Source organism: Ambystoma mexicanum, chromosome 3p (genome assembly GCF_040938575.1).
Source record: "Ambystoma mexicanum isolate Mex_15411 chromosome 3p, UKY_AmexF1_1, whole genome shotgun sequence".
In the NCBI taxonomy this organism is placed as follows: Eukaryota; Metazoa; Chordata; class Amphibia; order Caudata; family Ambystomatidae; genus Ambystoma; species Ambystoma mexicanum.
Genome location: NC_090925.1, coordinates 150,384,558 through 150,402,032, shown reverse-complemented (window position 1 = coordinate 150,402,032; position 17,475 = coordinate 150,384,558). Strand labels below are relative to the sequence as shown.

Genomic DNA, 17,475 nt, shown 5'->3' with positions numbered 1-17,475 from the left:
CCAGGAGGGATTTGACAAGGGACTGGCTGTCTCCACTCTTCGCTCTCAGTGGGCTCCCATTAAATTCCTTTTGGGGGACTCTGATGGTCACTTGGATGGGGTGGTGTTGGTGGGGAAGTTGCTCCAGGGTTTTTCTTCTTCCCGGCCTTGTGCTTATAAAGGGCTTCCCCCTTGGGATCTCCCTCTTGTCTTACGGTTCCTTCAGGGGCCTCCCTTTGAGCCCATTTCCGAAATTGATATCAAACATCTGACGCTAAAAATGGCCTTTCTTATTGCCATCACTTCTGCCCGTTGGCTTGGGGGGATTGGGGCTGTTATATCACCCCCCTTTCCTGAGGGTGCTGCCTGACTCGGTGGTCCTTTGGTGTGTTGCAAAGTTTCTCCCGAAAGTTGTTTCTCGTTTTCACACCTCTCAGGATCTGGTTCTCCCTGCCTTCTTTCAGGATCTGTGATCGCCAGAGGAGGTGGCTTGACATTGCCTTGATGTGCGGCGGGCTGTGTTGGAGTATTTGGCCAGGACTGCTCCTTTCCGCAAATCAGAGAGTCTTCTGATTACTTTTGGCCCAGCTAGTGCTGGGCATAAGGTGTCTGTTGTGTCCATTAGCCGTTGGAACTGTGTGGTGGTCTCCATGGCCTATGTGGCTTCTGGTCTGCCTGTGCCTGCGCACATTCAGGGGCGATCCACCAGGGGTTTGGCGGCTTCCTGGGTCGATGCAAGGGGGGTTTCTCTGCAGGAGATTTGTAGGGCTGCCACTTGGGCTGATCAAAGCACTTTCAGCAACCACTATAGGTTGAATGTCTCCCACTCAAGGGTTGGTTCCTTCGGGGTTGGAGTTCTGTCTGTGGGGATGTGAATTCGGAGTTTTTAAAGGTGTGTTTTTTCTGCATTTTTTTGGCTCTGTGTCTCGTTGGGACCTTTTCCCCGTTGCTGCTTTGGTACATACATGCCAACCCTCCCCATTTAGGCGGGAGACTCCCGATTTCTAAGTGAAAAATATTGCTATTTTTCACAGTCTCCCACCTAAAATAACTGTAGCCCCAATGCATTCCTATGGGGAAATATGAGTCTCCAGGTTTCCCTGTGGAAATCTCCCTCCTGGGTGCATCGGAATGTTGGCATGTATGTTGGTATGCCTCATGAGGTAAGTACTGGGACGAGTAAGAGTGGACGTTGAGGTAATGATCTGATTACTTACCGGTAAACTTCATTACTCCTAGTCCTACTCTTCCTCATCACAGTACTGACTGCCCTCCTCACCCTCCCTGCGTGGAAGGTCCCATGCTATGGCTTGGTGATATGAAAACTGGGTAACGTAGTTACGGGGGAGGAGTTATATAGGTTAAAAGAAATAAAAGAAGGTTTCTGTCTCAGAGGCAGGGGCCTCATGAGGTAAGCACTGTGACGAGGAAGAGTAGGACCAGGAGTAATTAAGATTACCGGTAAGTAATCAGAGCAGCCAACACCGGTGTGTGTGGCCACAGGATGACCTTTATGTTAACTAGTGCTGTAAGGCACTCTGCTTTTGGTGGCTGCTGCGCCTCAGTGCCAACGCTGCTACTTTGGGTTTCAGGACGTGGCGGGTAGGATTGTGCTCACTCACATCATGGGGGCGGTGGGAGGCTCCTTGCGTTACGCTGATCGGGGTGGCGGTGGCGCTATTAGCCCGCCCACCGGAAGTAGCAGTGTTCTCTTTCTAGTCTCGCTGCGCGGAGCGATTTCAGGATCTGGCACGCAGTTCGTGGCGCTTCGAGGCCTTGGGTTTTGGAGGCGGCAGATGGAGTGCGAGCCCCGGGGGTTTGGGGATTGAACGTTGGAGTGCGGTCGGTGTGTTTCGGGTCGGTGGTTGGGCTGTTGAGAGGTGTTGCGCGGATGCGATTGGTAGTGGCGGGAGTAGCGGAGCTGGGGTCGGGGAGTGAGTTGGTGGGGGGCGTTTGTTTGTGGTAGGGTGGCTGTTGGTGTGGATTGGCTAGGTGTGGTTTGTGGTAGGGTGGTTGGTGGTGTTGGTTTGGGGGTGGTGGTTGTTTGTGGTTTGGTGGCTGGAGGTGCATGTGGTAGTGTGGGTGTCGCTCGGGTTGGTCGCGGTGGGTTGGCAACAGCGCGCGGTGCCTCGCCTGAAGCGCATGTGTAGGCGTACGGGCTGGGGTCTCGCGGGTCTGCGCGCTGGTCTCCGGGCTCGCTGGGTGGTGTGCGTTTGGGGTGTAGTGTCTGTTGGTGTGGATTGGTGGGGTGTGGTTGTTTGCGGTGGGATTGCGGGTGGCTGGTGTTGGATTGGTGGGGTGTGGTTGTTTGCGGTGGGGTTGCAGGTGGCTGGTGTTGTTTTGGGGTAGTGGTTGTTTGTGGCTGGAGGTTCATGTGCGAGTGTGGGTGTCGCTCGGGTTGGTCGCGGTGTGTTGGCGGCAGCGCGCGGTGCCTCGCCTGAAGCGCATGTGTAGGCGTACGGGCTGAGGTCTCGCGGGTCTGCGCGCCGGTCTCCGGGCTCGCTGGGTGGTGTGAGTTTGGGGTGTAGTGTCTGTTGGTGTGGATTGGTGGGGTGTGGTTGTTGGCGGTGGGATTGCGGGTGGCTGGTGTTGGATTGGTGGGGTGTGGTTGTTTGCGGTGGGGTTGCAGGTGGCTGGTGTTGTTTTGGGGTAGTGGTTGTTTGTGGCTGGAGGTTCGTGTGCGAGTGTGGGTGTCGCTCAGGTCGGTCGCGGTGGGTTGGCGGCAGCGCGCAGTGCCTCGCCTGAAGCGCATGTGTAGGCGTACGGGCTGGGGTCTCGCGGGTCTGCGCGCCGGTCTCCGGGCTCGCTGGGTGGTGTGAGTTTGTAGTGTAGTGTCTGTTGGTGTGGATTGGTGGGGTGTGGTTGTTTGCGGTGGGATTGCGGGTGGCTGGTGTTGGGTTGGTGGGATGTGGTTGTTTGCGGTGGGGTTGCAGGTGGCTGGTGTTGTTTTGGGGTAGTGGTTGTTTGTGGCTGGTGGTTCGTATGTGAGTGTGGGTGTCGCTCGGGTTGGTCGTGGTGGGTTGGCGGCAGTGCGCGGTGCCTCGCCTGAAGCGCATGTGTAGGCGTACGGGCTGGGGTCTCACGGGTCTGCGCGCCGGTCTCCGGGCTCGCTGGGTGGTGTGAGTTTGGGGTGTAGTGTCTGTTGGTGTGGATTGGTGGGGTGTGGTTGTTTGCGGTGGGGTTGCGGGTGGTTTGTGTGGAAGTGTGGCCTGTGTGTTGATTGGTGAAGGTGGTGCACATCATCCTTTAGGATGGGGAAGCGCCTGCGTAGGTCCGCCCACGCGTTCGTTAATTAAGAAGAAGAAGATCGGGGTGGCGCACTGGCGCTGCTACTTCCGGGCGCCGTCAGCAGGATATGTTTACGCTCTGCTGTGTTAGTCTACTCCGAGGACGTAACTAGGGCACGGTCATGGCGGACCTTCCGACCAGAAGCGACACTCGGATGAATCTTGTGAGCATGGGGAGTGGGGGTGATCCTCCGGGTGTCTGGGACCCTGCCTGGGAGGACGTATTGTGTAAAGAGGAGCTCCTGGACCCCGTGCCTTTGGATAACATGGACATGGCGCAATCGGGGGCAGGAAGTGTGTCGGAGTCCATGGACAGCACTTAACCGTGGGTTTTCTTTTTCTGGGGGAGGGGAGGACCTTTAAGGTAGGGTGTGCTGCCACCCGCGGACATGTTTAGGCGGCTCCAGCTTTTATGTTGGTGAAGGAATCTGGTACATGAGTTAACCGGAACCCCCCCCCCCTCACTGGAAACGTGAGGCCGGCGTTGGAGACACTGCCCTGTAAGGCGCTGTTACTGGCGGCTGGCTGCTGCGCCTCGGAGTCAAGTGCGCGCGGCTAGTCTAGGTTTCAGGACGTCGCGGGCAGAATTGGGTTCACAAACGGTATCGCGCGTTGCAGGGAGCGGTGCGAAGCTCTGTGTTTCTCTGCTCCGAGGGCGGAAACCAGGCACAGTCCTGGCGGAGCTTTCAAGCAGAAGAGACGTGCAGCGGGATCTTGTCAGCATGGGGAATGGGGGTGACCCTACAGGTGTGGTGGACTTACAGAAGAAACCTCTTCCTGGGAAGGAGGAAGCAAGCATCGTCTAATGCGGGGCTCCCACTTTATCCCGTTCCGCGGGCGGCAGAAGTCCCGACCATCGGCTACAGTAAGTGCACCAGAGTCGGTGGATTAAAAGGGATGCTATATCGGGGGTGGGCACGCTGTACCCTCACCCTCACTCTATCCCTAACCACCAGTGGTGGAAATGGAAAAAATGTGGTGAGGGATCCCACACACCAAGGGCGGGGGGAGGAGGCGTGGTCTAGAGGGGCCGGGGCCCGTAGTGGACATCCAGCAATGCTGGAATACGGGAAAGAAAAAAAAATGTTTTAAAAACGACCGCGCCGGCAGCATTGCCCTTTACCGCCGGCTCTGGCACTGGTGTGTAATGCACAATGCTCGCTACATGTACAAGTGAAAGGAATCAGTTTTACGTGTAGCGATCATTGTGCATTACACACCAGTGCCAAAGCCTCGGTAAAAAGAAATGCTGCTGTCGCGGTCATTTTTATCTATTCCAGCGCGCGGTTCATGGTCTTGGGTGGCTGACTCTGGCCGGATCCCGAGATCCGGCTCCATATCTGGTGCCGGATCCGCCAAGCCCAATGACCAGCACTACTACCCACGCTCATCCACCCTACTCTTACTCTCTCTACCCCAAGCCACCCTCCCTACACCCACCATCTATCGCACCCCACCCCCACTCTACCTACCCTGAACTCTCTCCTCTACCCCCACTTGCTATACTCTCACCAACCCTCCCTACCCCCACTCGCCACCATACTCCCGCTCTACACCGATACCCACCCTAGCACCAGTCTCTAGCCCCACCCTACCTGTACTCTCTACCCTACTCTCTCAACCACCACTCTCTACCCCATCACCATAGTCCCACTGACCCTAGCCACACCCCACTCTCCCTACCCCCACTCTCAATCCTCACCAACCCATGTATCCCCACCCACACTACCCCCACTCTTCCTATTTGTACCCACACTACGCCCACTCGCTCTACCGCCACCACACAACCCCCACTCTCTACCACACCCAACTCTCTCTAAAACCCCAACTCTACTCCACTACCCATCCTACCCCCTCTTTCTCTACTCAATCCTACCCCTTAACCCCACCACGCCCCTAAAATGTTTACCCCCTCGCGCCAATGTGGTCGGGGGGCAAGGTGCCTGGTGAAAGCAGGGGCGCACTGGCATTATTACCTTTGGTGTGACGCTAGTGTGCCCCAGCTCTCACAGGCAGCCCTTTCATTCAAGGCACCGTGTGGTTAAAAAACAGTCTCCTTAAATGAAAGGGCTGCGTGATGACTGTGCTCCGAAAAGTTCAGGGACTTCTGGCAGCCGTGTAGCCGAAGCCACGGTTACACTGGCTGTCTGCGCATGTCAGTACTTCCGAAGTGCTGACACCTGCAGCAGTCCATGTAACTGTGCAGCAATTCGGCTACAAGGCTGCCCAAGGTGTCGGCATGGCTGGGGCTAGCGGGGCTCCGGCTTGGGATCCCCTTCTGGAGACTGCCGGGGCTTGGCCCGAGCCCACTTAAAGCCCCTACCAGAGTCTGTCCAGGACCGCACTTTCCATGTGAATGGGGGTTATCTGTAGTGAGAATGGTGCATAATGCTGCATGCATTATGAAATACTGACTTTGACTTTAAAACCCAAGGAGGATTTGTTAGGCTCACATTAATCTGCATGATGCGATTGTGACTTTGTATGCAGGATGGGGAGAATAAAACTAAAGCCATACTTTTATTGCGCAACATATTTTATGATGCTACATATCTCTCAAATTTGCTCAGCAATCATAGACTTACTTATATTTGGCATTTGGGAGCAGTGACATTAATGCTTTCTCCACCCACCCTAGCCCCAATCTCTACATCCACTCTCTATCCGCATGAACCTACCCCCCACTCTCTATCCCTACTTTTACTCTACCACAAGACACCCTACCCTCGCTCTCTGCCCCCTCTCAACCCTCACCCACTCTACTCTCACCCTCCCCACCCCTAACCACCTACCTTAACTCTCTACCCTCCCCAACCTTCTCTACCGCCACATACCCTCTACTGATATCCACCCTACCACTACACTCTCTAGCCCCACCCTACCTCCACTCTCCCTACCCCCCCTGTACTCTCTAACCTGCTCTACCCCACCCCCACTCTCTTCCTACTTCCACCCACTCTCTACCGCCACCACCCAACCCCCACTCTCTACCAAACCCAACTCCCACCTTATACAACTCTCTACCCTCACAATCGCTACTACCCTCATCAACCCACCCTAGCACCCTCTCTACCACTACCCATCCTACCCCCTCTTTCTCTACTCAATCCTAGCCCTTCTCTCTTTAGCCCCTCTCTCTAGCCCCATCTACCCAACACCCTTCCCCCCATCCTTCCTCTCGCACTAGTGCTTTATTTCTTACTTATGATTATCTGCACATACAATAGCAGTGCCTTACAAATCCCCACCTAATGCCTATACACAAGCCAAAACTGTTGGCTTTGTCAATGCTTGTTTTAACAGGACTTCAGCGCGGGGCACAGTTATAAATTAAGTGGCTGAAGATGCTCTTGGCCATTTACAGCAGAGATTAAGCCATTAACTCTCGGCAGACAGCTTAGAAATAACACAGGCGGGCCGTATGCACCACAGAGTTAGATGTTGCTGCTTGACGGTGAACTTTTTTTGTGCTGATTTTGACCACTTTTCTTACCGCAAAAAGGTGGGATAGCCCCCCCAGTCCATTCCCCTTCCATCTACTCTCCCTTTCATTATACCTTACCTAAGCTTAGTCTATATTTTTGCTACAAAAAAGGGGAACAAAATGCAGCAAAACAATTGTCGGCGACAACGTCATTCGGCAAACATGGATAATATAAATAGCCAAACGCCCACAAGGTGTGTGTTCCTCCTAAGATGTCCTTTCCTTCCTAGATGTACTCCAGTGTAATAGTTTGGCGCTTAAGCATCACCTGATAGCCACAACTGTGCATCAGTGTTTACAAAATATATGTCCAATCAGCAACTCTGCCACAATGCACCTATGCCAGTTCCTGTGCCTTCCCATTCTTCAATGTGCCAAAGAAGGTTCACCATTCAGACTTTACCCCAAATGCCTGCCCATCAGTAGCTCTGCCCATGAATAGCCTTTCGTGCAACAGAAGCTTTGGCCATCAGTTACCCGCCACAGAATGACCACAAGTTTATGTGCACAGAACACCTCTGCACTAGTTGGAGCCACAAAATGCATGTTCAGCTACTATGAACATTCCGCTTTCCCACTGATTACTATGCACAGAACACCTACCCACAAGTTACAGAGCCACAAAATGCACGATCTTCAGCTACTATGAACATAACTCCTCCCCACTGGTTACTATGCACAGAATGCCTGTCCACTAGTTACGCTGCCACAAAATGCTTGAGCTTCAGTTACTATGAACATACCGCTTTCCCACTGATTGCTATGCACAGAACGCCTGCCCACAAGTTACAGAGCCACAAATTGCATAATCTTCACTTACTATGAACATAACTCCTCCCCACTGGAAACCATCCCGTCCAGTCTCCAGGATGACAACCTCCGTTTTCACATTCTGGGTAAATATGTATGGTTCACTTGCATGTTTCATATATAGGGCCTCATCACGAGTCTTGCGGTAAACCTGCCGGGATAGGGCCAGCACTAATAGCGTTACCGCTACTCGGTCCGGCGCAACTTGCACCGGATCACAAGTAGAGGCATAGCTGTTGGGGGCGGGGGAGGGGCACTATTACTGTCAGCAGTAATAGCACCAGCAGTAATGGCGCCGAAAATGATTGCAAAAAGCTGGAGGTAAATCTCCTCGCTTTCCACCCAACTCATAATAGGCCCAACCCTTAAATGTGGCTGTAATAGCGTTACTGCCACATTTAAGGGTTACCGCCCAACTCGTGATGAGGCCCATAGTGTGAGGGAAATGCTTTTTGGCTTGGTAAATATGAACATGTGACAATAAGGCAAATGGCTAAAACGGTTTGTGCGATATGTTTAATTCCCCTGGAGGAAGATACAGATTTTAGGCAGGTAACTGCTGCTTTGCATGTGCTTTCGAAATAGAAATGCCCCTTTGCAGTTCTTAACACATTAAGAACGCCTTGGCCAAAGAAATGGACAGCTGCAAACGCTATTGGTTGGCAATCTTCAAATGAAAGGAAGTGCAGGGAGGCAAACGATGGGGGCGCTGGTGGCTCAGGAGTAAAAGAGCCAGCGACGCTGGGAGAGCCTCACTTTCGTGGTGTGGAGGGTGTCTGAGAGGACAGCTGCATCACAGGTTGAAGAAGACAAGAGGAGGTTGGCTCGAAAGAAAATGTTGTTCTATTTAAGGTCATATTCTTCAGCACGGCCCAGGTGCATACTAGTCAGCAAATCATTACATAAGAAGTGTCCTCTAATTAGCTGTTGCCTGCAATTTCAAGGACCAAGTTGACAACATGATTGTAGGCATTCGAGCCTTGCTAGTGGTCCACACGAACAAGTCCAAAGAACATACATAACATGTCAAAGACGTATCATGTAAGTAGCACTGACCCTTCCTACTGCAGTGGAGGTAACAGTGAGTATGAAGGAAACGGCGTGGCCGTCGCAGGCTGATACAGTACTCCCCAAACCAGAGGCCTGCTATGGACCCAGAGGTGAAAATGAACAACAGTAGCCGGCCACGCGTAAAGCCTGATGGGAGGAGAAGTGGCTTTCACTATGACAGCCAACTCACATCAGCAACGACCGGCATCGTTTTAGGTTTGGGTGCTGCGCAAATGAGCATTTTTTTGGTGAGCGCATTAGCAGCAGGTAGCATCGTGAGTGATTTACACACGTGTGTTGTGGAGTTAAGGTATTTTAGTGCACACACGAGCTCCTCTGCTGCCTTTCAGATGCAAATGCCCCATCCCCTGATAAGATGCTGAGAACAGAAAGGTGTGGACTCAGTTTTTGCCAAGCCCTTGTTCAGGGGTCAGTTGTGCCTGGTAGACCCCCACTCATCTCGATTATCCGCCATCATGAAATCCCAGGAGGCAGCGGGAGCAGGTGGACATGTAGTGACTTTTCCTGTAATTCAACTGTCACCGCGTCTTTTTTTGGGGCGCCTATTTAGGCCCATAACGTGGCCACATAAAGGTGCAGCACGCCTTGCAGCTGGAGAGCTGCCAGTGCCTAAGGGTGTGGGACACACCGAAGGGACCCCTGCCTGGGAGGGAGGATAGGTTGTGTGAAGAGGAGCTCCTGGACGCGTGGCATTGGAGAACCTGGTAAGGGGCAGTCAGTAGCAGGACGTGTAGGAGTCCATCTAGGACAGCACTTGCAATTGCTTTTCTTTTTGTTGGGGAGGAGAGGACGGGTAAAGTAGGTTGTGCGGCGTCTCCAGCTTTCTATTATGGTGATAAAAGGAATCTGTGACATGAGTAAACGGGAGACCCCCTCACTGGAAACGTTAGGCGCACAATGACCTTTGACACTGGCCCCGTGACACTCGGATGTTGCGCCTTGGTGAAGTGCGCGCTGCTGCTTGCGGTTTCAAGATTTAGGCTGCGAGGGGCGGTGCGAGGCTCTGCGTTATTCTGCTCAGAGGGCGTAACTAACCAGCCACACTCATAGCGCACCTTTCAAGCAGAAGCGGCACTCGAGTGGATCCTGCGAGCATGGCGATTGGCGGTGGCCCTATAGGGGCGATAGACCCACAGAAGAGACCCCTTCCTGGGAGTGTGGACGCATCGTCTAATGCGCGGCTGCTGCCGCCTGCTGGACCGGATAAAGGGGAAGTCGCGGCACCCCGTACACGTAGGTGCACCAGAGTCAGTGGATTAAATGGGATGCTAAATCGAGGGGGGGTGTCTCATTAGGGACCGTGGCCTAAGTATGTGTGTACCTAGGCCACCCACCTAACGTCATCCCCCCCACTCTCGCCAATTGGTGAGGCGGGGGGGGGGGGGTGAAAGCAGGGGAGCTGGGGCGCATTGACATTATTGCCTTTGGTGTGACGCTAGTGTGCCCCAACTCTCGCAGGCAGCCCTTTCATTCAAGGCACCCCCGTGGTTAAAAACCATGGGCTCCTTCAATGAAAGGGCTGCGTGATGACACTGTACTTCCGAAAAGTTCAGAGACATCTGGCAGCCGTGTAGCCGAAGCCACGGTTAAACTGGCTGCCTGCACATGTCAGTACTTCTGAAGTGCTGACACATGCAGCAGTCCATGTAACTGTGCAGCGCTTCGGCTGCCCAAGGTGTCGGCATGGTTGGGGCTAGTCCGGGTCGGCCCTGGCAGGGCTCCGACTTGGGAGCCCCTTCTGGAGACTGCCAGGGCTTGGCCCTAGCCCACTTAAAGCCCTGACCAGAATACGTCCAGTACCGCACTTAATGGGGGCGATCTGAAGTGAGAAGGGTGCATAATGCTGCAGGCTTTGAGATACTGACTTTGACTTTAAAACACAAGCACGATTTGTTAGGCTTATATTAACCTGCATGATGCTATTACTTTATATGCAGGATGGGAAGAATAAAACTAAAGCCATACTCTTATTGCGCAACATTTTATGATGCTACATAACTCTCAAAGTTGCTCAGCAATCATAGACATACTTATATTTGACACTATCATTGTAATGTAGTTAACCTGCTTTGGGAGTAGTGACGTGAATGCTTGCCCCACTCTCTCTACACCCACCCACCACCCCCCCACTCACCCTTCCCCCACTCTCTACCCGCATCCACCAAACCAATCCCCACTCTCTATCCCCACCCACCCTGCCTACCCCCGCTCATCCACCCTACTCTTACTCGCTCTACCCCAAGCCACCCTCCCTACCCCACTATCTGTACCCCCACCCACCGTACCCCCTCACCCCATCCTACCCTCACTCTCTGCGCCCTCTCTCTACCCTTACACACCCCCCACTCTCTACTCTAGCGTACCCTCGTTCTCTACCCTCACCCAACCTACCCCACTCTCTCTAACAATACTCGCCCTACCTCCACTCTGTACCCCACCGACCACCATACTCCCACTCTCTCTACCCCACTGACTCTATCCAAACCCCCACTCTTGCTACCCCCACTCTCTCCCTACCTTCAACAACCCACAGTACCCCCACTCTCTCTACCCTCCCTCTATACTGCCACCACCCATCCCCCACTCTACCACACCCAACTGTCTCTAAAATCCCAACTCTATACTTCCACCTACCCACCTTACACAACTCTCTACCCTCAGAATCTCTACCCCCTCATCAACCCATCCTACCCCCTTTCTCTACTCAATCCTACCTCTTCTCTCTTTACCCCACCACAAACCGTCCCCCCTCTCTCTACCCCACTCATCCTTCTCTCGCACTCGTGCTTTATTTCTTACTCTCTCCCTTTCTCGCTCATATTTCCTCTTGCTCATCAATGGCTTCCTCGTTGCTCTATTCCCCTTCTCATTCTGTTGCACACCTGCGCTCCTTATCGCACCTTCCTTTGATACATTGCTCTCTCCACCTTGCACCCTGGTGCCTATAAATGCAAAGAACAGCAGTAAACGCCCAAACTATTGGCATTGCCAATGCATGTTCTGAAATGTTTTAAGCTGACTGGGTTATCGCATTTGCTTCACTTGCTGGCACAATGGGAATGTTCTAACCCCTTTTGACTTGGGGCTTGGGAAAACCAGTGGTCGAAGTGTACGCAAACTAAGGAGTAGTGGAACTATGTTCCCTACTGGCCTGCACCGCTCCACACAGACCCCATCTCTGCACCCCCTCCGATGCACAATAAAAAAAAACCAAACACATGTGCCTGCTCTTTAAGGAAACGCCCTGTGCAGTGCACTGAAAGTGCACGTTTCACCTTCTTCCTACACTTTATTTTAAAAGGAAACCGTTCCGGAACGGTTTCTTTTTAAAATAAAAGTATAGGAACGGTAAAACTTAATTAAAATAAGTATAGGAGCACCGCTCCCGCCCCCTTCGACCTCTGGGGGAAAACCACGGGCCAGCACCCCCATTCAGAGAATTGTTCGAGCACCACTGTCCCCAAGTTCGGTATCTCTATATAATACAAAGATATCACGTTAATAAAGCACGTGTGTCCTGTTTGGGAAAGAATCATAACATCTGCCAAGAAACATGGTTTTCATTACATTGTACTCTCTACACAGCAGGCGTCTGGACTTCATTTCCTTTAAAATCAGGATTGCATGTCCCACAATGAAAACAAACAAGCTCTGGCTACTAGGATTTACTAGTTACAGAGCCAAACAATGCATGATCTTCAGTTACTATGAGCATAACGCTTCCCCACTGGTTACTTGAGCACAGAAGGCCTGGTCACCAGGTATTGTGCCCAAGGGGACTTGTCCATCAAGTACTTTGCCACAGAACAGCGCAGGCTGTTGTTTATTTTAAAGGAAAGGAAAGTGTACAAAATAACCAGAGGTCTTGTGGAGAAGGGGCCTTTATTAGGCTAATTCCGTGTTCTCTGTTGGCTTTCAAGGCCACATGGGCCTCTTCCTCTGGCAGGGACAGTGCACGTGGAACAGAACCTGCGTTATAGGGAGAGCAGTGTTGAGTACTAGAGGGCCACAGGGAAGGGAGGAGCATGTCTCGTGCTGTCTCGCAACTTGAAGAACAATCTGAGCCCTTCAATGTGAGGGCTGCTACTGGCAGAACTGTGTGACCTGCACACCTTGGAGAACGGTCTCATTCACTGTGTGCGAGTCTCACGTGTGAGGTCCTGGTCTCGCAATAAATGACCAATGTCTCCCTATACAGTGAGGACCCCTTGTGATGGATCATGTCTATTATTGTTGCTCAAACATCTCCCCGCAGGGTCTCAGTCACTGGCTGCAGGTTTCACAGCGTGGAGCCAAGGCTCATCCCTCAGTGCGAGCCTCACAGCAGGGAGCACCGTCTCGAGGGTGGTGAGAGGGCAGGGAGTGGCATACCTTAACCCACAGTCACATTGAGCTGATGCGAATATTGAGCTGATGCGAAATGCAAACCTTGTCTCACTCATGGGATGTGAATCTTACTCTTGTACTGTCTCACTCACTCAGTGAGTTTCACCCCTTCAAAAAGTGTAATTCATTGATTGCGGGTCTCGGCCCCACTCATTGAGTGGTAATCTCACACCTCCAGAGTACTGTTAATGACAGTTCCCCTTTAATGTTTTTTTTTATTATAACTTTGAAGTAATAACCTGTGACACCTTGAAAACTAACAATTGTAAAATAAATATAAATGGCCCAAAAAAAGAAACCCTGCAGTTTGCTCCTGGGGGCTGTCATTTTTCCATTGCTCCTCACGGTGCTATGTCTCCTGTTAGAAAGTATCAGTTGAACAGATCACTGCATTACACTTTCTACAACAATGATAGGCACTGGATGCAATACAATGTATCAATAACTGATTTGGCAATTACAAATATTTGTCAGCTCTGAAGTGCAATGATACATTCTGAAATTGACAAATTCACAAGAAGTGGGTCGTCTAGGCCTGTCCGTCTGTTTCTTTCTATCTTGTTTCTTTGTCTGCTCTTTTCTTTTTTCCCTTTCTTCATTTGTTTCATCCATTTCATCTTTCCTTCCTTTGTTCTTTTTCTGTTCATAATCGGTCTCCCAGTTTGGTTTTTGCTCTCATGGGATTGGATATGGATAAATCTATAGTGATATCTACCTCGTGGAGCTATTCGTGGATTTTCAATTCCCATAGCATATACATTTATCATTTGATGTTTACCAAATATCATGATCAGAGCAACAATGTATTTTATGTTTATTACACTTATGGAACGCCCATACCCAGCGGTATCACAGCACTTGTTATGGTGCAGCAGGTAGAAACCAGGTAAGTGCATTAGTCTTATTTGTTGAAAAGCCAGGATATGTACAGACTTTTTGAAGGAGGCATGTGAAGGTTTGTTTCTGATGTGAGCTATCGGGGAGTGCCAAAGAGCGAGAGCAATGACACACACTGATCCCTCATGTTGTCTTGTTTTTGAAGGGAGGGGTGAATAGGGTTCTGCTGGTGCCGGATCAGAGGGTACGCATCGTGATTTTCTGGGGAACACTGTTGAGGTAGAGGGCGGGCCTCATTGGGAATGCAGTGGTAGGCAAAGGACAGAGTTTTTAAGTCAATGCGAGCTTTGATGTGCAACCGGTGGGCGTCACGCCTGGTTGCTGAAATGTGATTTGATTGGCTTAGGCCCAGTGCTGCGTGCAGGACTATGTTGGGCAAGAGTTGGGGTTTATTTAGTTTGGAGGCTGCAGTGCCCATGAGCATGACATTACAAAAGTATCCGTCCTTTCTATTACTGGCAGCAAAGTCTTTACACTACTTCAACCTGGAATAACTTACTGGCTGGAGGTTTTGCCTCTGAAGTGAGCCTGTCAGAAAGGGCAACAGTTCACACTGCGTCCACGAGGCTAAATGGCACCAGCTTAATTAGGAATAGGAATGGCTTGAAGCATTGTGCGGGTACTAGTCCCAGCCATCCTCTTATTCCATTGCGCGGGTACTAGTCCCAGCCATCCTCTTATTCCATTGCGCGGATTCTAGTCCCAGCCATCCTCTTATTCCAGGTTGGAAGAGTGCGGATATGTTCCCCAGTGGTAAATCGTGGGAAGGGCTGGCACGATTCCTCTGATCCTAATGTTTACGGACAGGGGCGCCAGGTTGATCTTACTTTTTGGCAAGAAGATTGGCAAAGTTTTCCATCTTAATTTATCACCCAGATATTGCCATATTGACAAGTGGAAGAAACTTGGGGCCTAATTCACAGAAGCGTTTTATAATGGCAAACCCCCATCGCAAAGCGCTCTGTGAATTAGGCCCTTAATCTTGGAGGATTCAGTGGAGGACTAAGTGTTGTTTATCAGTTGACGGAAGAAAAGAAAGCAGGGAAGGCGAAAAAGAAAGCAGGGAAAGCGAAAAGAATGAGACGAAAGAACGAGGAAAGTGAGTGGATGGAATTAAATAAAGTGACAGAAAAAGAACGAATGAGAAGGAACGAAATGAAGAAAAATAATTGGTAGATGGAATGAAACCAAGAAAAAACAAAGGACAAAGAAAGAAATAACATGGAAGGAGAAAGGGACTGTACGGAAGGACATAAAGAAGAAAACTGAAAAAGGTAAGACAGGAACAAAAGAAATAATGGATGTTAGAAGAAAGGAATATTTTAACATTGTGTTATGCAGCGCTTCATGCCAGATTCCCCCGGTTTCTAAGTGCTGTAATAACAGCAGGGACATCATTTGGGGTCACCAGCGGTCGCGACTGCTGTGGTCTTCCTTGCTACCCCTGCGGTCGGTCTCCTTTGAAACTTTTTTTTTTTTTTGTACAAAACGAAACTCCTGGTTCTGTGGCCAGCACCATGTGGCTCTGTTTCCGGAGTGGCTGGCTTTCTTCTTCAAGCCTCTTTAAAAAAACAGAGGGTTCCACTAAATGTAACAGTGATCCTAAGGTTTATTTTAGGCACATTTCAGGGGTTGAGTCACTGATTTGGTCTGTTTTAAGCATCTCAAATGCACATGCAGACAAAAACGTCTAAAACGCATTAATATAATCATCTATTTCGGAACTATGTATTTTCCTTTTCGCAGATTGCAGTTATAGCATTTTTTTTCTGCTGTTGTCTCTGTTACAATCATCACAAGACATTCCATCTTGGTGTCCTCAGTCACTTGACAAAATCCTTGTGCCTAAAAGCATGTGTACAGTAGCACATAGTGACCCCTGATTTAATTGTGCCACAATTAATGCTTAATTGTAATGTCTCTATCTTTCCTATCTCCCTGGTATGCTGTTCAGGATGTTTGTTTGCATGTATGAGGTAATGAGTACCTAGAGTACGGGATGCTGTGTGAGTGCACTGCATTCCCTATGCTACTCTAAATTCTTTATTACACATTTATGAACCCTCCCAATGGTATATATTTTGCCAAGCTCTGAAGCCTGAAAAGTAGATCCACGCAAGCTTGATATGTGGCCAAATTTGCACCGGGCCTGCAAATGAACTGTCCTGCTGTTCAGTTACCACTTTATTTGTATCCACTACAGAGTTTCATTTGCTTTCTGACGCTGAGAACATTCAGGCATGTAATTGCAAATTTCACTATAGCTGGTAAGATAGCTCAGTGGGTTGAGTGCTCACTGCTGTGATGTCTGATCTGCAGGTTTGAATCCCAGTAAGGCCAACTCGGCCTTTCATCCGTCTGAGGTCGATACATGAGCACCAACAAGGTTGGGTGATATTGTATGTACATTTGTTCTATATGAAGTGCTTCAGTGTAAGTGCTATATAATAACACATCATTATTTTGCCTTGGACGTCTGCTTGCATCCACAGCAATTTGGTAATATGGGCCTATGCACACGGATATTAACGATACATATGGTGATCCATTCTTGTATGAAATGTATATCACATTAGTGATTTTGTAACCATATTTTTCGTAGTGTACTTGGGAACAATGCTATTTGATGCTAGCTCCTATATTGTCAAGGGGTGAAAGGTCGCGTGCCATCACCATGTGATGTAACTTTTGGGTGGGGTCAAATGACATCACTTCCTGTGGTGCGATCAGAGGTCAAGGGTCGTGTAATGTCGCTTCCGCTACCCCAGGCATTTTGGTGAAATGATGTCCCTGAATAACATGTGCTCCTTTATTGACTTTTGGCGAATTAAAGGGTAAGTCGAATTTGCAATGAGATTCGAAATTGCAAGGCAGGGAGTTCTCGTTTAAGAGACCAGAACATTACTCGAGAAATGTCCACTTGCACTGAAGATCAAGTACGGAAAAAAATGAAGATTGAAAGAAAGTGGCGAAGATAAACAAAGAAAGATTGAATAATAGAGAGGCGGTAACAAGTCCCGGACATGGTCTAGTCCCTACTTTTGTGGAGCTGCTCTTTGGAAGAGTCACAGCGCCACCCAGTGGGTGAAACGTTGTATGACGTACATGTCTTTTAAAATATTACTTATGTCATTGCTGCGTGATGTACCTTGCAGGAACAGTGTGTTTTCTTTTGCAGATCATAAACTGACGTCATGCCTGAGAAGAGCGACCGAAACCCGATTTCTGGCTGTTTATTTAGCAGGCCTGGTGCTCGTTATCCTGGCCCTGGGAGTTTACATTGCAGGTGAGTGTCTGTATCTGCAGGACAGAAGTCCTTGGTGATCCGCAGTCACAGCGGCTCTCACTGAGCGATAGAGGTTGCGCCAGTAGACTGGGGAGGGGGCTGCTTAGCAGAGGAGCGGACGGCGGTCAGAGCTGGAAGGCTTCAGAGCTCCGGCCCTCCCAGGAGCCGCCCTACTCCCCTGCAGTTCCCACTCTCCGGATTTGACTTCTGAGATCAGAACAGGACACATACACGCATCTGTTTCTTTTTTTTCTGTAAATTGATGTTTGGATTTC

At 50.3% G+C, this 17,475-nt stretch overlaps 1 protein-coding gene across 1 annotated transcript in view; it reads left to right on the top strand.

Moving 5' to 3' along the window:
* Positions 1–3,282: 3,282 nt before the first annotated feature.
* The window catches only part of LOC138580180 (C-type lectin domain family 2 member D3-like), a 131,726-nt gene continuing 117,533 nt past the window's right edge, over positions 3,283–17,475 (top strand). The window contains exons 1-2 of the mRNA XM_069650508.1: positions 3,283–4,131; positions 17,093–17,200. Of these exons, the coding sequence (XP_069506609.1) occupies positions 3,996–4,131; positions 17,093–17,200 (244 nt within the window). The 5' untranslated portion in view covers positions 3,283–3,995. The remainder of the gene's footprint in view (positions 4,132–17,092; positions 17,201–17,475) is intronic.